Consider the following 17249-nt stretch of genomic DNA (forward strand, 5'->3'; position numbering starts at 1 on the left):
GTTGGATACCTCTGTTTCATTTAGTTGCATTCCTTGAGGTTTCTTCTGATATTTTACTTGGGACCTGTTTCTTTGTTTCTTCATTCTGGCTGTCGCTCTGATTGCTTCTATGTATTTGATCACCTAGAAAGAAAAAAGAAAAAAAAGGGAGGGGCTCTCTGCGCACTTTAATCTACAGACCACTTGCTTAGCAATAGAGAGATTCTGGACGATTCAGCACCAGCTGTTGGGGGGAAGGACTCAGTGCGTCATGCACCGACCTCCCTCTAGACTTGAAGTAAGTTTCCCACAATTAGTTGCTGTGTGCTCTGGAATTGTGCTCACCACCAAAAATCCTCACAGGTTGTTTGTGGGCTGTCTGCTGCTGCAAAAAAAAACCCCTCTGTGGCCTGCAGAGGTAGGAGCTAGGGACCAGGGACTCAGGGTGCCCCTGGCAACACAGCTCTAGGTGGGCAGGGCAGGGCCCCAAGGCACCACAGGGTGTGGTCAGTGGCCCCCACCAAGTCAGCGCAGCATACACTCCTGCATCAGAAGCCAACCCACACAAACTCGCCTGGAAAGCCCCGCCTGAATCACACAGGCACACAGCTCGTGGTCCTATACTCCCAGGAAAACTCCCTGTCTCAGCCTGTCCCAATCAGCCGCTCAAAGATCAGGCCGAGAAGCCCGACAGCCAATTGCCACCAAGACAACTCTGCATGCGCAGTGCGGAAATCAGGGACCTAAGGCGAGTCACGCACTTCTGGGTCTCAATAAGCAGTCTGTTGTAGTCGGAGCATGCTTGCTAGGCATTTCCCTGGCTACGCAGTCCAAACAGTATAGAGGGTGGGGATCCAAGGCCGCATGTGCACGCACGCACACATGCACACATGCACTCCTGCATCAGTTCCAGCAGACCAATTCAGTCCCAGACCTGAGCCTCTGTGGGAAGGCCCAGCCCTGAAAAAATGGTGACCTCCTGTGCACTACTTGTGTGTAAGCTCAACACCAGGTGAACAATGGTCCCAAAAACCTCCAGCTCCCGCGCCAAAGGCACTCAGTTCAGTCCTTCCCACAGGCTCCTGGGCCCCGCTCACAAAGCTACTCCCTCCACCAGGAACCGGGTGAGTGCTCACCAGCGAGCGAGTCGGTTTGCCACTCCACTGTTTCTCCAGCCACCCCCAGCCTCACCGAGCCGAGCAAAGAGAGTCCTCACTATTTTCTACTTCCCACTATCATAGAACTCCTCTGCCCGGCAACGTAACTCTGGCGTGGTGAGCATGGTGTGGGGCCAGAAGGTCTCACCCCCAACCGGAGAAGCCTCCCCACCGCTGAGGCGTCCCTCATGGGGTTCTCCCTCTCTTGTCTCCGCCCCTCCTACTGGACTTGACGTGGCCCCCTCTTTAAGTCCTTTGTTTAGAGGTTCTGCTCATCTAGGGTCCAGGGAACTTCCGAGGTTGAATATCATAAATTATTTGTAATTTTGGTGTGATCCTGGGAGGTAGTCAGCACAGTGTCTGTCTATTCCACCATCTTACCGGAAGTCCTCTGGAAGTTCTCTTTTGTGTCTTTAGTTGTGCTATTGTGGCTGCCTCCATGTCCTGAATTGATTCAAAACATTTATCTTTCATAGTCATTTTGACTTTAGGGAAGAGCCAGAAGTTGCATGGTCCACAGAATAAAGTGGATGAGGACACACCGTAATGTTTTTATTTGACAGAATTGCTGTACCAGAAGCAATGTGTGACACAGAGCCTGTCCATTGTGATCACAAAATATGGTGAATGCTGCTGCCGAGTGCCATCCAATGGAAAGGCAGGGATCTTCAACATAGGAAGCCGCACATTGAATCTTAGTAACAGTGTGTGACAAGTTTTAACTTGCTCAGTGCAGTCAGTCAGGTGTGAGCTATGGTTGAGAGAAAGTATGTTTTAAAGTGTGCCCTAAATCATCCTTCATCATGACAATGCTTCATGTCACACATTACTTCTGATATATAGTAATTTCTGTCAAATGAAAAATTACAGTGTGTCCTCATCCACCTTATCTGTCTTCTGGCTCTTCCCCAGAGTGAAAATGATTCAGAACATGGAGGCAGTCGTGACAGCACAACTAAAGTCACTCACAAAAGAAGACTTCCAGAACTGCTTCAGAAAGTGGCAAAAACAATGGGATAAGTATGTTCGAAGCAAAGGGGAGTATTTTGAAGGGGATTAATGGCAATGTGTCTTTTACTGTAATACATTTTTTTAATTTAATCATTCACTGTATTGTTTGATCACAACTTGTGTATTACTTTCACATGTTATTTTTTTCTACAAGACACTATTATTGCTGTTGTTTTAAGCAGTCAGTATTCACTTCAGATTATCCACATATTTATTTACCTTTTTTGATGCTTTTCACTGCTTTCTGCAATTCCATGAGCGTCCGCTGTGTTTCCTGAATTTGGGTGCACTGAGAACCTCAGAACACCTTGGAAACGCCCTGCCTCCTGTTCCTCCTGCTCTGGTGCTCACTGCCAGTGCCTTTCAGAAGCACTGCCCATTGTGGGTGCCAGTGAGCTCTGCACACATATTCTAGTTCTTTGGCACTTCCTTCTCATTCTGGGCCTTTTGCTAAAACGCCTGCTCCTCACACAAGCAGAAATCTCTCCTGCACAACTTGGCGCTATATTTTTAGGGCAACAGTACCCAACACCTGATATAGTTGAGAATGTTTATGTCCTAAATGGTTGGAAATTTGTGCTGTCAAGATTTCTTACCATACACATTTTTAGAGGGAAAAAATGATTAAACTTGTTTTTATTTAAAGTGATTTAGGGGTTCTACTAAAAATTGCAGTGGAAGTGAACTGTATCCTCAGCTCTTAGCCCACTCTTTACAAAACATTACATTGCTTCGTGGCCATACTCAAACCACTTTCCTTTCCCCGCCTGACTCAGTATGAAACTGACTGGAATGCTGTTACTTCCTCTTAATATACCTGTTAAGCTGGACTTGACCAAATGTTTTCACCCCCATGTGTAAATTTCCAATAACACACTAAGTATTCTAAAGTTTTCCCCACCTTTAATTTCTTTCTTTGCATTTTAAAGGGAAGAAAACATCTGAGCCAAAAGAAGGAACTTTAATGATGGAATTTCAGGAGTCAGCTAATAGGGAAGATAGATTTGCACTCATTGTCTCTCTAAGCACAATTCTGTTAATACTGATGCTGACTTTGTGTGGACCTGGTTCTGGGCAATGGCAGCTCAGATCATAATACTTGCCTCCACTCCCAATTCAACCTGCTTGTGCCCCTGAATCAGGAGCTGTTGAGCCAGGTAGGAGGCGGTGGAAAGGTATGAATGAGAGAGCTAGGGTGGGGATTTGCCCTTGGGGTGGAGGACAGCAGAGCAGAGCCAAGGTGCAGTGTGAAACCTGTGGATCCTGGGAAAAGCTTGCCTACAGAGAACTTGGGACCTCCTAGGGGGTCCTGCTCAGAGTGGCTGTGCCCATCCTTGCTTTGCTTCTCCTCCTAGACCCAAAGAGGGGCTCTATCATCATCATTGGGCCACAGCTCTTCTATCATGGTCAGGGTGAGGGTGACAGTGAGAGACCTCTTCCTACACTTTGGGGTTAGACAGTCTTCCTGCAGGCCCACTACTGACATGAGCAGAGAAGCTGCACTGTCCACATTGTCAAGACCAGTATATCATGCAAGATCTCCAACCATGGCGCCCCAATAAGCAGACCAATAAATAAGTAAATATGGACACTCTAAAGGGAATCTAAAGGCAAGCATGGGGTGGGGAGGAAGAAGAAAAAACAAATAAAATATTCTACATCAAATTAGACCTATTGAAGAAGACAGAGAACAACTAAGATGAAACTTGGCTCTCAAGAAAATTTGAATAAACACACACACACACACACACACATACACACACACACACACACACACATGGAATCAAATATGATTTTTCAAAATTTCTCTGATCTAAAGGAAAGAATCATCACTGATTATCCATAAAGAGTAGCCTGAAATATGTAGCTGAAGTGTCTCAAACTACAGAGCAAAAAGACAGAGATAGAAATGAGGAGAGAGCATAAGAGGTATTTGGAAGTTAGCTTTGGGAAACCTAACATGAATAACTGGAGATCCAGAAAAAGAATTAAAAGCAAAGACAATAATTGTATACTTTTTTTAAAAGGCAGTTTCTCCAAGCTAAAGGAAAACTTGCAGATTGAAAGGAACCATCAATTCTGATGAGAAAAGACACACATCTGGGAAAATTCCTGAATTACAAAGCCACAGAGAAAAATCTTCCAAACTTTCCAGACAGAAGTTACTACAGTGAAAAATTAATGATTTTGGCATTAGCATTCAACTTCTCATTAGTAACAATGGAATAGAAAAAATTATGGAACAATATCATTATATTGTTAAGAAGAATAAGGTGCAACTCAAGCATGTAACATATAATTTATCTAACAAGTACAAAAAAAGTTTTTGGATAACAAAGAAGGATTCAGACTAAATATTAACCTTGTATCCTGTCTGAGGAAAATACTAGAAAATTACTCCAATCAAAAACTGTTCAGAACTTGTCTGTTCCCCTTCCCCCAATTCCCCAGCACTGTTCCAATTCCCCAATAAAAATCTTTTAAAAAAAATGTTGAGAGCCATGACCTCAGGATGGAAAATATAAAGGGGATAGGAAACTGCACTAAACCTTTCATGTATATTCACACCTACACATGTGTTCATACACACAGAGTTAAATCTGTATGATTAAAGATAGCCTGTTTGGATACATACAAATCCACCCACACATGTTCACACCCACAAACCACATATACTCGTATGTATAAATATTCTCAAAATACTAGATTCTTGAAATACAGGAAAATATAATGCAATATAATGTACTACCAATGTTTCTTCAGTAATAGCACAATTTATGTAAGGGTGACACTGTGCTTTCTATTGTCAAGATTTAACACTCTAGTTTATATAACAATGTAATTTAGTTTAAAACTAAATTTCTTTGCTTCCCTCCCCTCCTGTCGGACTTAATGACCCTGTTTTCCCAAGGCTGCATGCATACTTCATTAATTTTTTTAATTGAAAAAAACTGTTTCAGCCCTCAGACATCTGCTTTGCTGGCAACCAGGCTGAGATCCACTCCTACAACAGGGTCTGAAATAACTATCTCAGGACAAACTGGACTCTGGGAAGTGTTTTTTGTTTGCTTATTTGTTTGTTTGTTTGTTTCAGACGTGAGTGCCCAGGAATCATCTGACAGACTAACTCCCCTTTTCCTTTGTTCCGCTTCTTACTTGCCTAAAAAACCTCTGGCCATTCTCCGAACGAGGAAGATGGCCTTTGAGACAGGAGTCCACTGTCTTCTCAGAATACTGGCATTTTAAATAAACCTTTTCTTTCCATCAACTCTTGTCTCATGATTGCTGGCTCATGAGCAGCAAGCAGCTGAACCTGAGTTCAGTAACATATACAGAAATGAAGCTAGGTTATCTCTAAAAATATAAATCCACAAAATTAGTCTAATTCATTAAAATGAATGCCTGCCCTAGATTGGACGTGATACCCTGACCTGGAGGCACTCATGTCAGGCTTTGACCAGGAAAGCAAGTGTCCTAGTCACTCTTTTTGCTCAGTAGCTAAAACTTTTAATTGACCTGTATGTATTTTTTGGGGTTTTGTTTTGTTTGTTTGTTTCAGTACTTTAGCCTTGCAAAAGTCCTATGTTACTATTGCAGTGTTTTTATTTCTTCTTTACAGCCTCTCAAATATATACAAGCAAGGGTGCCTTTCTTTAAGAAATGTGTATTTTCTGAATGCAAAATAATAAAGGAAAGTAATCTTTAAAGAACCCTTTTCATTTATAATAACCATTTAGTTGAATTGCCCCAAGATTATTTTACTTCAGTATACTTAAGAATCTACCTAAAATTCCTCATGCATAAAGCTTTTTGATGTCTCATATAATCAGCCTGCCCAAGATAGCTATATGTTTCAGAGAGACGTTTATTACGATTATAACAATGTAAACATGCCCCTAATTTTAGTTGTTTAACATAGCAAACACTTATTTTTGAAACTTTAATATCACTGAAGAGAGTTTTGTAAGCCCAAGTGACTCCCAATGCATTTACTGAAAGTCTCAAAGTTCGATCATTTTTTTAAAGATACAGCTCTTTTCCAAGCCAGAAGAAATAAATATAGAAATGATTTGGCTTTCAAGAATGACAAACTGAAGTAGCAATAAAAAGTTTAATAGGGGCCGGCCAAGTGGCTCAGTTGGTTAAGAGCTCGCTCAAGAGTTTGAGCTCTGAGCAACAGCGGTTCGAGGCCAGCCCGAGCTGAGCAGCCGCTAAGCTGCCATTAGGTAGCAGGATGGCTCAGCTTAAAAAAAAAAAGTTTAATAGGAAAAAAGGTGAGACCTACGAGTATAATAAGATTCAAAAAACATCCCATGAGTTTGTAGGGGAGTAAGAACTTTACCGTTCCCTTCTTGGGATCTGTGGCTGGGCCTGAGAATTAAATTGACATAAGACAGATTAACAGGAGAAAAGCATATAGATTTTTAAATGTATGTGGGAGCCCCCATTGCAAAATGAAAACCCCAGAGGCAGATATGCCCAAGTGTTTATATACTAGGTTGAACAAAGAATAGTGATTGTGAAAAGGTAACTAAAACGTATGGGGAGACTAAAGGAAGAAAAGAGTTGTTTTAACAAGCTTTGTATGTACAGATTTCTCTGGCTGGACTCCCCATCTCTGGTGATAAAAATGTTTCTTTCTTCCTGGAAAGGGAGGGAAGCTTTTCCATGGAATTTTTATCTCTGCTTTCAGGGAGAAAAGGTGAGTCAGAGTGTCCTTGCACCTGCTGTTTTTCAAGTGCCTTTGGCTCAAAATGACCCTTATGCCAAAATGGCATATTTTGGGGTGACATATTCTGCCATCCTTCAGGTAGAAGCTTCAGGGTGTGCTGCTTAACTTTAGTGACAGTACGGATGTCTTTAGTTACTCTGACATTTAATAAAACTCAGTGGCATAAGATAGCAGCCAACTCTGGAAGTACATTTTTACTTTGAGCCAATGCAAGTAATCTTATAACAAGGTGGATTCTCTGTACTCCTCAGGCCACACCTTGAAAGTGCCACAGTTTAAAAACTATTTCAACACCGAGACTGACCACGGGACAGTGGTAATGGGACTAAATTTATTCTGTGATTGTAGAATGTATGAAAGCATCCTATGCAACAGACACTAAGCTAAGCACAGGGGAGACAAGAATAAAGCGCATGCACACCACGAGCTTCCTACCTGTTCTGTGAGACAGACAGATGATCCAAGGACAGTGGCCTCCTGTAACTGAGGCACTAGGCGAGGCTGGCTGGCAGTGTGGTCACATACCCTGGCTTCAGAGTTCAAATGCCCCTGTTCAAAAGTCCACTTCAGCTGCTTATAAGCAGTGTAAATGTGTAATGGCAAGCCATTATGTCCTCACTCTTCTTTATATTTTTGTTAACAAGAGCCCTTTATTTTTCACAATGTCTAATATGTATGTATTGGATAATTCATATCAACAAAACTATTGTTATTTACATTATCAGGAAATGGAGAAAAAATAGCCTTGTCCCTCAAAAACTCAAGCTTAAACTCAAAGAAAACAAAGATTGTCCTCTGAAAGTTTAACTACAGCATCACGACAGACTGGATCAGAGCCGAGATTCCCAGGATGAACTTCAAGACTGACTATTACCCCAAACAAAAAACACTTATATTCTGTTGACAATACATGCATTCATTAAAATAGAAAGATTAGTATAATGACCCCCATTTACCTGTCCCTTGATGTGAGCAATTATTAACATATCCAAAAGGTATAATAAAAGGGACAACATCCTGTTGAGAAAGGGGTTACTGCAACTGGCCTGGAACCAGATCTCTACTCCCCCACTCTTGAACCACTTTAGTTCACTAAACTCTTTTGTTGTTAACTTAAAATAGGAATAAAAGCACTCATGGTGTTATGCTGTGAGTATTACCCTGTTTCCCCAAAAATAAGACCTAGCAGGAAAATAAGCCATAGCATGATTTTAGGTGCCAAAATATGGCACCTTGGCATACTGAATATTTTAAGCAGAAGGAGTTTGTGGAAAAGGCACCCTTCTCCCTGAAACAGCTCATAAAACCCTCATGTGAGGGTTGCGTTCCCTTCATGTCCTGGAGGAATCATGCTAGGGCTCCTTCTCTGGCTAGGTCTTGTTTTGGGGGAAACACAGTAAATAACAACTTCTCCAAATCGCTTAGCACAATGCCCAGCCTGGGGAAGCCATTTGGTAAATTCTTGGTAGCTGTTCTATGGTTGTCAGAAAAAGGAGATTCAACCAGCCAGCCTACACATGGTGAGGGTGAGGTTTGACAGCGCATGCCCTGTCCTCCTGTTGACTGGTTTCCCCCTGCTGGGTACATGGACACTTCCCTGACTGACACACTGAAACATCTGAAGTCTACAACTGACTGCCCTTGGTCCGATGTACTGTCCACTGAGCAAGTGCACTGAGGGACATAATTAATCATCACTGAAATGAACGAATTGATGTTCTGCGCTCCTGTATAATGGCTGCTCTTAGGTCAGCTTGGGGTGAGGCGGAAGTGGGGGAATGCGGAAGGGTTCAGGATGGTGGGGAGCAAGCCTCGATTTATGGAAAGGGAACCATCCTTGTGAAGGAGTGGAGAGGGAGTGGGAGTGGAGCACCCAGGCAGCACCTGCAGTAGGGGACAGATAATCTAGCTTCGTTTCTATATATTGCTCTATTGCTGAAGAAAGAAACATCAGTAGTACATTATATTTTGTCTCCATTGCTTCTCTGTGGCCCTCTCTGAGGAAGTGTAAAGGAGATTAGAACTGCAATGAGGATCCCAGAGTGCTACTGTCCCCAAACGCTACTGTCACTGTGACCACCATGATTACTGGCCACAAGGCCTAGTAAAACATTTTAATTATTTTTTAATATTTTTTTATTAGTTTCAGGTGTACAAACCAATGTAATAAACATTTACACACCTGACAAAGTGATAACCCCCCTCCTCCAATCTACTACCCCTCTGACATCGTATATAGTTGTTAAAATTCCATTGACTTTATTCCCTATGCTGTACTCCATATCTCATGACAATGTGTATATATATATATATATAAAATTAGAGTAGACATTCAATATTATTCAGCTTCAGGTGTACAGTGCAGTAGTCAAGCATCTACACTGTCCATGAAGTGATGTCCCTAATAAGAAAATTGCCCATCTGACACCCTACAAAATCTTTACAACATTATTGATTATATTCCCCAGACTGTCTTTCATAGCCCCATGGCAATATTGTGGTTACAAATTTGTGCTTTCCAGTCCCCTCATTGTTTTCCCTCATCCCCACCCCCTCCCATCTAGCAACCATCAGTTTTTTCTCTATATCTCAGAGACTATTTCTGTTTAGTTTGTTCATTAGGTTGCCCACTTTAATGATCATTTAAAAAATGAACTGGTGGGGGATTTCATTCGTTTGTAACAGGTGAGCGCAGCTAGGGAAGCTGCAGTTAGCGCGCCAGCAGTTAGTCCCGCAGGTCATTAGCAAGGCCGCAGATGTGGCTCTGTGGGCCTTTCCTAAGGAAGGACCAAGGCCTCCGCGGGAGGTTCCGTTCTTGCTGCCGTGCAGATGCGGCTCTGTCTGCATCCCAGCCCTTCGTCCCTGTGCCCTGACGTGTGTACCTTCTTCTTATGCCCGCAGAGCACCCTGCTGTGGACCCGGACACCCTGCGAGCTGGCGCGCGTGGCTTCACCGGCTGCCTCTCCGCGGTGCGCTTCGGCCCCACCACCCCGCTTAAGGCGGCGCTGCGCCCGGGCGCCCCAGCCCCAGTCATCGTCAGGGGACAGGTGGCCGTGGCCAGCTGCGCCCAGGGGGCGGGGCCTGGAGACCCCGTGCGGGAGGCCACCCGCACACTCGCAGGTGGTGCAGGTGCGTGGCTCTCCGCCAGCGTTCTACCCTCCTATCTGCATCCCAGAGGTTTCCAAAAGTGCTCTGTTGGTTCACCTTCCCCTTCTCTTGTCTTTCCATTCTCCGTTCTTCATTTAATGTTCATTTCTAAGGCTGCAATTGTCTGCTTTCAATTGTTTGTGAATTTTTCAAAAGTCCGCCTTTCCACTCGCCTCTGTCACTCTGCCTTTTTCTACTGTAGGTCGTTCTGAACCAACAGATGAGGGAGAGCCCTTCGTCAATGCGGACAGAAGTGGCTCCACAGTCATTGGAGGTAACAGGGCAGTGAATGACCTGGTCCATGACGTTGTTGTCACTGTTAGCATAATCCAAAAAAGAGAATCAGCCCTGATGGCGACATCAATGGCAGGCCATACACATTTGCTGATGTTCTTGATGTAATTATACTGAATTCAGCATCCTGAAGAAGGAACTGATGGTTCCACTAAAACACTCTTTAAAGAGTAGTTGCCAAACTATAGACTAATGAGGTTTTTCTTTGGAAAATATCCATTAATATATTAATAGTTGTCAGGATATATATATATATATATATATATATATATATATATATATATATAGTTGTCAGAAAAGTCATGATGTATTTTTCCTATGTTTTTCCATTCAAAATACCAATGGACCCCTCAGTCCATTAGCCCAAAACATTTTAAAACAATATTAAAAATAAAACAAATATTGGGAGAAACACCTAAACTATGCAAATGGCATTTTTTAAAACATAAAGGTATAAAACTGTTTCTGGTATTAATTTTAACTTAGGATACAATAGATAGATAGGTGATAGGTAGAAAAATAGATAGATAGATAGATAGATAGATAGATAGATGATAGATAGATAGACATAGATATATAGACTTGCACTATATATCTTCAATATATTCTCTGAAACTGAATTTATCCAGGCCTGATTCAAAAATTGAACATTCAAAGCTCCCTCTTCATTCTAAGACATTTTATTTCATTTAATTAGATTATTGAAATGTGAGTCAGTTGCAAACTCTCCTTGGTGGGGAGGAAGTAAACTGCTGTCCATTCCATTGCTACCCCAAAATAAGGTAACTACTCATAGAGCTAGGTGATTGACTGGGTGTCCACTGTTCAAGGGGCTACTCACCTGCTCAGATTAGATCTATTCATTCACCCGCATTCATCCTGACCCAAGTTTTCTCCAGACAATTAGGAAACTTTCAGACCCTTTAAAGGGCTGGCCAAATCTATATAAGAATGTTAACATTTCCATTCCTATCTCAGCTACTTCATTTTTGTAATGAGTGAGGCATATTACCCCAATTTTATAACTCAAAGAACAAACAAAAAATATAAATGTTATTTATAACGCATATCCAAAAGGAATACTTTTAAATCTTAACCCTAAATCACTCTATTTTTTAATGAAAAGATTTTGCTATATTGCAAAATCTAATTTAAAATAAATCCTCTTAAATGTGATTAATATTTTCAAAATAGAAGTCCAAAAATTTGTTAATATTTTAGTTGCTCTTTTATTAGGTAATAGTCAAATTGATAATATAACAAAAAAATGTGTTCTTTGGAGCTTTATTGCTTTTGGCTAAATATCAGTGGCAAGATGTACAAAATGAATACGTTGTACCAGTGTCATTCCCCTGAGAAACCCTACTGGGTCCTGGTAGATGGGATGGAGAACCAGAGCAGGGAAGATCTCAGGGACACAACAGCTCAGTTTGCTGGGCCCCACAATTGACTTGTACCTGCCTTCAATCTGTGCAGAGGCTGCTTGCTCCCTGGTTTGCGTGCTACTGAGTATATTGACGCCCAGTGGATGTTTCTAGGAAGGATTCTTAGCCCTTTGTCTAACTGATCACTGACTGTAAAATGCTTGATCTGTTTAAAGGATAATTACAATAGGTGGATTTCTCTATGTTTTGCATTTTGCATTACCATTTTCCCTCTTGCAAACAAAGGGAACACAATAGGAAAGGAGAACTAACCTAGACAACATTCAAACCAGGTAAACCAGAGATCACAGAGGGTTTCTTTTTTTAATATTTGTTTGATTTTTCAATTATAGTTGACATACAATGTTATATTAGTTTCAGGTGTACAACATAGCAATTAAACATTTATATAACTTACAAATTGATCATCCCGATAAATTTAGTACCCATCTGACCCCATATATAGTTATTACAATATTATTGCCCATATTCCCTATGCTGTAATTTACATCCCCACCATTATTTTGTAACTACCAATTAGTACTTCTTAATCCCTTCAACTTTTTCACCCAGCTCCCCAGCCTCCCTCCCATCTGGCAACCATCAGTCTGGTCTCTGTATCTATGAGTTTCTTTCTGCCAAGGGGTCCATAGTGTAAACGGGCAGATAGATGGATAGAAGGAGAAAAGGTCAGATGTGCAGATAGAGAGGCAGGCAGACATGAACTTGTCAAAAATGCATTTACACAGGAGTTGCTGATAGACAGGTTCTGGATGCATCAGATCCATTACTCAAATTATCTCAATCTCTTCAGATAGTAGGTGAAGATAGAAGCTTTTCTAGGACTCACCAAACCCGATAAAACAAACAATCACACACTGTTTCAGTACAATGCTGACAGTAATTGTATTACCCAGTGGTCTGGTCACTGTTATTGAGAGTTACTGGTCCTTGACAGAAAATTGGACATGATATAGCTCTTTAAAGCAAAGTTCTATAACTAAACATAAAAATAATTAAAGTATTGTTGCCAAGTGAGATGCAAAATATATTGTGCATAATGGTTATTCTACCTTTGAATATTTAAGAATAGTCAAAAACTCATGAATATGTTACCCCCTCCCAGCTGAGGAGGGCTCTGGGTTCCTGGCAGCAGTGCTCAGGGATTCCTGTGACTCATTACATGCAACCAAGCTTTGAGTTTGTTGGGGTCTGTCCGACTTGCTATGTCTGTCTCAGAGCACAATGAAGAACCCTCAGTTTACAATAGAAATTTGATTCACATAACTAAGCAGTAGCAGGAGCTTTCTAACATTTGCTAGTTGGAGATATTAATTAATACCTATGTCAATAACCTTTAAAGTATGTTGACTAGTGAATGTTTATTTTTACCTATTTGTTTCAGTATAGATTGGACATTCATTCTTCACTAATATGATAGCTTAAGGACACATTTTTCAGCCTAGCTTGCCAGTCTCAATCCTGGCAGTGCTTTAAAATAATCTGAGAGACATTTAAAACAAATATCCAAGCCTCCCACCCAAAGATTCCGAGTTATTGTCTGCTGTGCAGCCAAGGTTGAGAATCACTGGCATTACTAATGTTTTCAATACTTAAAACATTTCCAGCACAAGATGTCAAATAATCTATTTTCCATCTAACTGAATATTATCAATACTGTGGTATATTAGTTATCTGTTGCTGCACGACAAACTACTCCCCACTAAATGGCTTAACCCAATCCATATTTTTATCTCACAGTTTCTGTGTGTCAGGAGTTTGGGCATAGCTCACTGGGGTCCTGTGTTCAGGGTCTTGTGAGGCTGCCGTCAAGGTGTCACCCAGGGCGGGGGTCTCAACTGGAGGTTCCACTTCCTGCCTTGCATGGTTGGTGGCAGCATGCAGCGTCCTGCAGCTGTATGACTGAGAGCTTTTGGGGTTTTGCTGGCTGCTGGCCAGAGCCTACGCTTAGCATGGAGAAGCCTCCTGCAGTTCCCTGCCATGTGGGGTTTCTCAGCATGGCTCTTTGCTACCTCGCAGCCAGCAGGAAGAGAGAGACTCCAGCAAGACAGGTGACACAATCTTATGTGACATAATCACGAAGTCAGCTACATGTAATTAGCTACAGCTAGATAAATGCAAGTCACAGGCCCCACCCACAAGCACAGGAGGGGATCCCACAAAAGTATGGACCCCCCCACTCCCAGGTAGAGACCACTTAGGACTCCATTGGCCTGGTAGAGATAGTGGTATATGTACCAACGGACTGTAGTTCAGCAGTACATCAGCATCAAAATTTAATCACATTTTTGTTAAAATACTTATACATAATTACTCTATGAATGGGCTAAACACTCTATACTTTTAAAATAATTGACCCCTGCTTGCTCATTAGCATGAAGTTGGGCATGACCTAAGAGGCCATATTGTGTTTCTGAATTTAAGTGTGACTGCACTAAATGAAATCCAGTCATGGTATGTCTAGGATAAAGGCATAAAACTGCTGTATCTAAAGGTTTTATGGACTTAGAAGTAACCTTCATATTATAATTCCCTTAGTTTCAAATTTTCTGATGTTATAAAGATGCTCCTCAACTTATGATGAGATTGCATCCCAATAAACCAATTGTAAGTTTAAAACATCCTAAGTCAAGAATGCATTTAATATGCTTCACCTACCGAACATCATAGCTTAGCCTAGCCGGTCTCTACTGAATGCTTTTGCACCATCGCAAAGTCAAAAAACTGTACATCAAGTCACTGTAAGTCGGTGAACATCTGGATGTATGATATAAACGATGCTAGGATAGATTCCAGTTAGGCCAACATTTACAGTTTGTATTCTATGTTTTTCCTTTCTCTTTTCTCACTAGGTGTGATAGCAGTTGTGATATTTATCTTGCTCTGCACCACTGCCATAGCAATACGCGTATATCAACAGAGATGGTTATACCAAAAAAATGAGTCAAATATTCCAGAAAATGGAGACAATGCTGAGACTGCTCTGAAACATGAACTCAACATGCAAAGTATAGTCAGTGAAAGCCAGAAAGAGTCTTTCTTCTGATCGGCAGCAGTGGTTTTACTCATGGCTGTGATGATGTGACTTTCTTGTTAAGCCAGGAGCTCTCAGTGGGTGAAGCCCCCATCTTGTCCTCCTGGGACAGGTGGTGGGGGTGCCACGCCCTCAGCTTACTCACGCCCGGTCCCAGGAGGCTCTGCTCAGTGCTTCTTCATGATCTACTGATGTAAAATGACTTAGGTGCGCTCATTAATCACTGTTTGGTGGTATCTGTTATGACCTGATCTTCTACAACTGAAATGTATTTTGCATAAAGACCTTGGGTTTTAAGTAAGAATAAGGACTTGAGCTGTGGCCCTACTCTCTTAAAAATGTGACACAGACGTTATAAAAGTCAAAGTTGGACTGTAATGTTTTGTGTTATGTGGAAACCTATGTTATGATTCCTTTATCAACCACCTGATGACATTTGTAAACCAGGAAGTTCTTGTCAGATGTCCTTCAGCTGCATTTCTATTGCCCAGTGAGTAAAAATGCATTTGAAATGGGGGGGGGGGGGGGGGAATTTATTTTTTTGGCTGATTGTTTTTATTATTCATCTCTTAAATCAGTATGGATACATTTTAGTAATGAAATGAGTATTGAATGTAGGCTCTGAAATTCTACTATTGAGTTTAGTTATTAGACAGAAAATTCCTAGGTAGCAAATGTGTAAAGCATTCCAATCAATATGCTATGATTTGCTTATTTTTCTTTGTGATTTGTCATTGTAGTCTTTGTAGATTATAATAATAATCACCTAATGATCTCACAAAAATGTGCATTTTCTAACTAGACTTGTTCCCATATAGAAACTCTATACTTAATACTGCACAGGTATCCTTCATTCATTTCATCTGAATGAAATATAATCCTAAATTTATTTCCTATAAATGTGAAATGATTGGGTCACCTTTCTTTGTTGTCCCGTGATTCCCTTTTCCTGAAGGTCATCACAACAATCTTGATTTCTTGTGACTGTCTTTTATTTATTAGGGGAAAAGTCACATTTTGACTTGAAGCTCTCCATTTCCCTTTCAAATTTTTAACTGATTGGGCAAACCATTCCCTGAATTACCATCTCATCTAGTTACTATTTGGAATCTTACTAGAAGGATGATTAAGCTAAGGGAGATGCAGATTGTATTATCTGAATTAAATCTGTAATATCATTGTAGTTGGGATTCTAGGATCTTGGAGTCAGTTTCCAATAGAGCATCTAACATCAGCTAGTTCATTTCATAGTAGAGTATATTTGCATACTAGGAGAGCAAAGAGTTCATATAACTTTGGGAATTGTTTCATAGCCAATTATAATAAAAATGTGCTGCACTACCCATACCCCACCTGCCATATGCCTGCCAGGTGTTAGTGTACTTACTTTGACTGCCACAGGATTATTAGAACTATGTACCTTCAGCCTTTCTATTTCTTTGAGTGCATACTTACTTTAATGTGTTCTTTTCAAAGAATGGAAAAAGATATCCTCTGCATTGCCTTTTTTCAAAAATGTTTTTTCTTTTGGTTATACTCGTAAAGACTTGAACAAGCAGGCTGAGATCATATGGACTACCTTAAAGTCTATCTACACAATACTGAATCTAAATTGATGTTCCTTTACATGAATAATGGTTTTCACGATCTCAATATAATAATATAGGAAGGACTTACCTTGGTAAATGATATATATACTTTTCCCCCAAACATCTGTGCAGATTAGAGAAGGATTCAATGCAAAAATGATAGGCTTTGTTGAATGCATAGCTTAGCATAAGCATCATGAAACTACTGCCACTTTAACAAGTGATCATCTTATGTTCTAAAAGAATGCATCACTTCGGTAGCTGAAATTTTACAGAGTTATAGATAGTGAAACCCATTGCACTCTGCTGTCTTCTATAAAGAGAAAATAAAATACCTGTACAAAATTGCAGTGCTGCATCATTTACTTTCCCTTACTGATTTGTAAACTTTACCTGTTTATTCGTTAATAAAATAACATTTTTGAATTAAATTAGGAAAACATTTTTGAGAAGAGTTGAATAAAATTTGAATTATGAAATTATATTGTTTTCCCCTAAAATATTAAAAAATGTGCAAATGTATACATTCTGTAGTGGTGTGTATTACTTTCTCTCAACTGTATGTACGAGTTCTGACAATTAAGTTTGCAAACTTGTTGCAATGATGTTGCTAACCTTTTTTGATATCAGAGGAATTATTTAATTTGAATTTGTACCAACTGGACAAATGGTTAACCAAGTTTACTCTTTGGAAGTGCTGAAAGGCTGCATGAAAAAGTTAGATGAAAATGACCTCAACTTTCCACCAACAATTCATGGCTCTTGCATCATGACAATGTTTCAGCTCAGATGTCACTGTCTTGTGAGGGAGTTTTTAGCCAGTAAACAAATGACTATTGGAACACCTTCCCTACTCAGCTG

The 17249-nt window shown here is 40.7% G+C and overlaps 1 protein-coding gene across 1 annotated transcript in view; it reads left to right on the forward strand.

The window, feature by feature from the left end:
• Positions 1-17008, forward strand: part of LOC109376749 (contactin-associated protein-like 3) — a 41521-nt gene extending 24513 nt beyond the window's left edge. The window contains exons 8-10 of the mRNA XM_019632846.1: positions 9781-10008; positions 10229-10300; positions 14618-17008. Coding sequence (XP_019488391.1) covers positions 9781-10008; positions 10229-10300; positions 14618-14811 — 494 coding nt within the window. The 3' untranslated portion in view covers positions 14812-17008. The remainder of the gene's footprint in view (positions 1-9780; positions 10009-10228; positions 10301-14617) is intronic.
• The last annotated feature ends 241 nt before the right edge of the window (positions 17009-17249 follow it).

Source organism: Hipposideros armiger, unplaced genomic scaffold (genome assembly GCF_001890085.2).
Source record: "Hipposideros armiger isolate ML-2016 unplaced genomic scaffold, ASM189008v1 scaffold_1188, whole genome shotgun sequence".
Taxonomy (NCBI): Eukaryota; Metazoa; Chordata; class Mammalia; order Chiroptera; family Hipposideridae; genus Hipposideros; species Hipposideros armiger.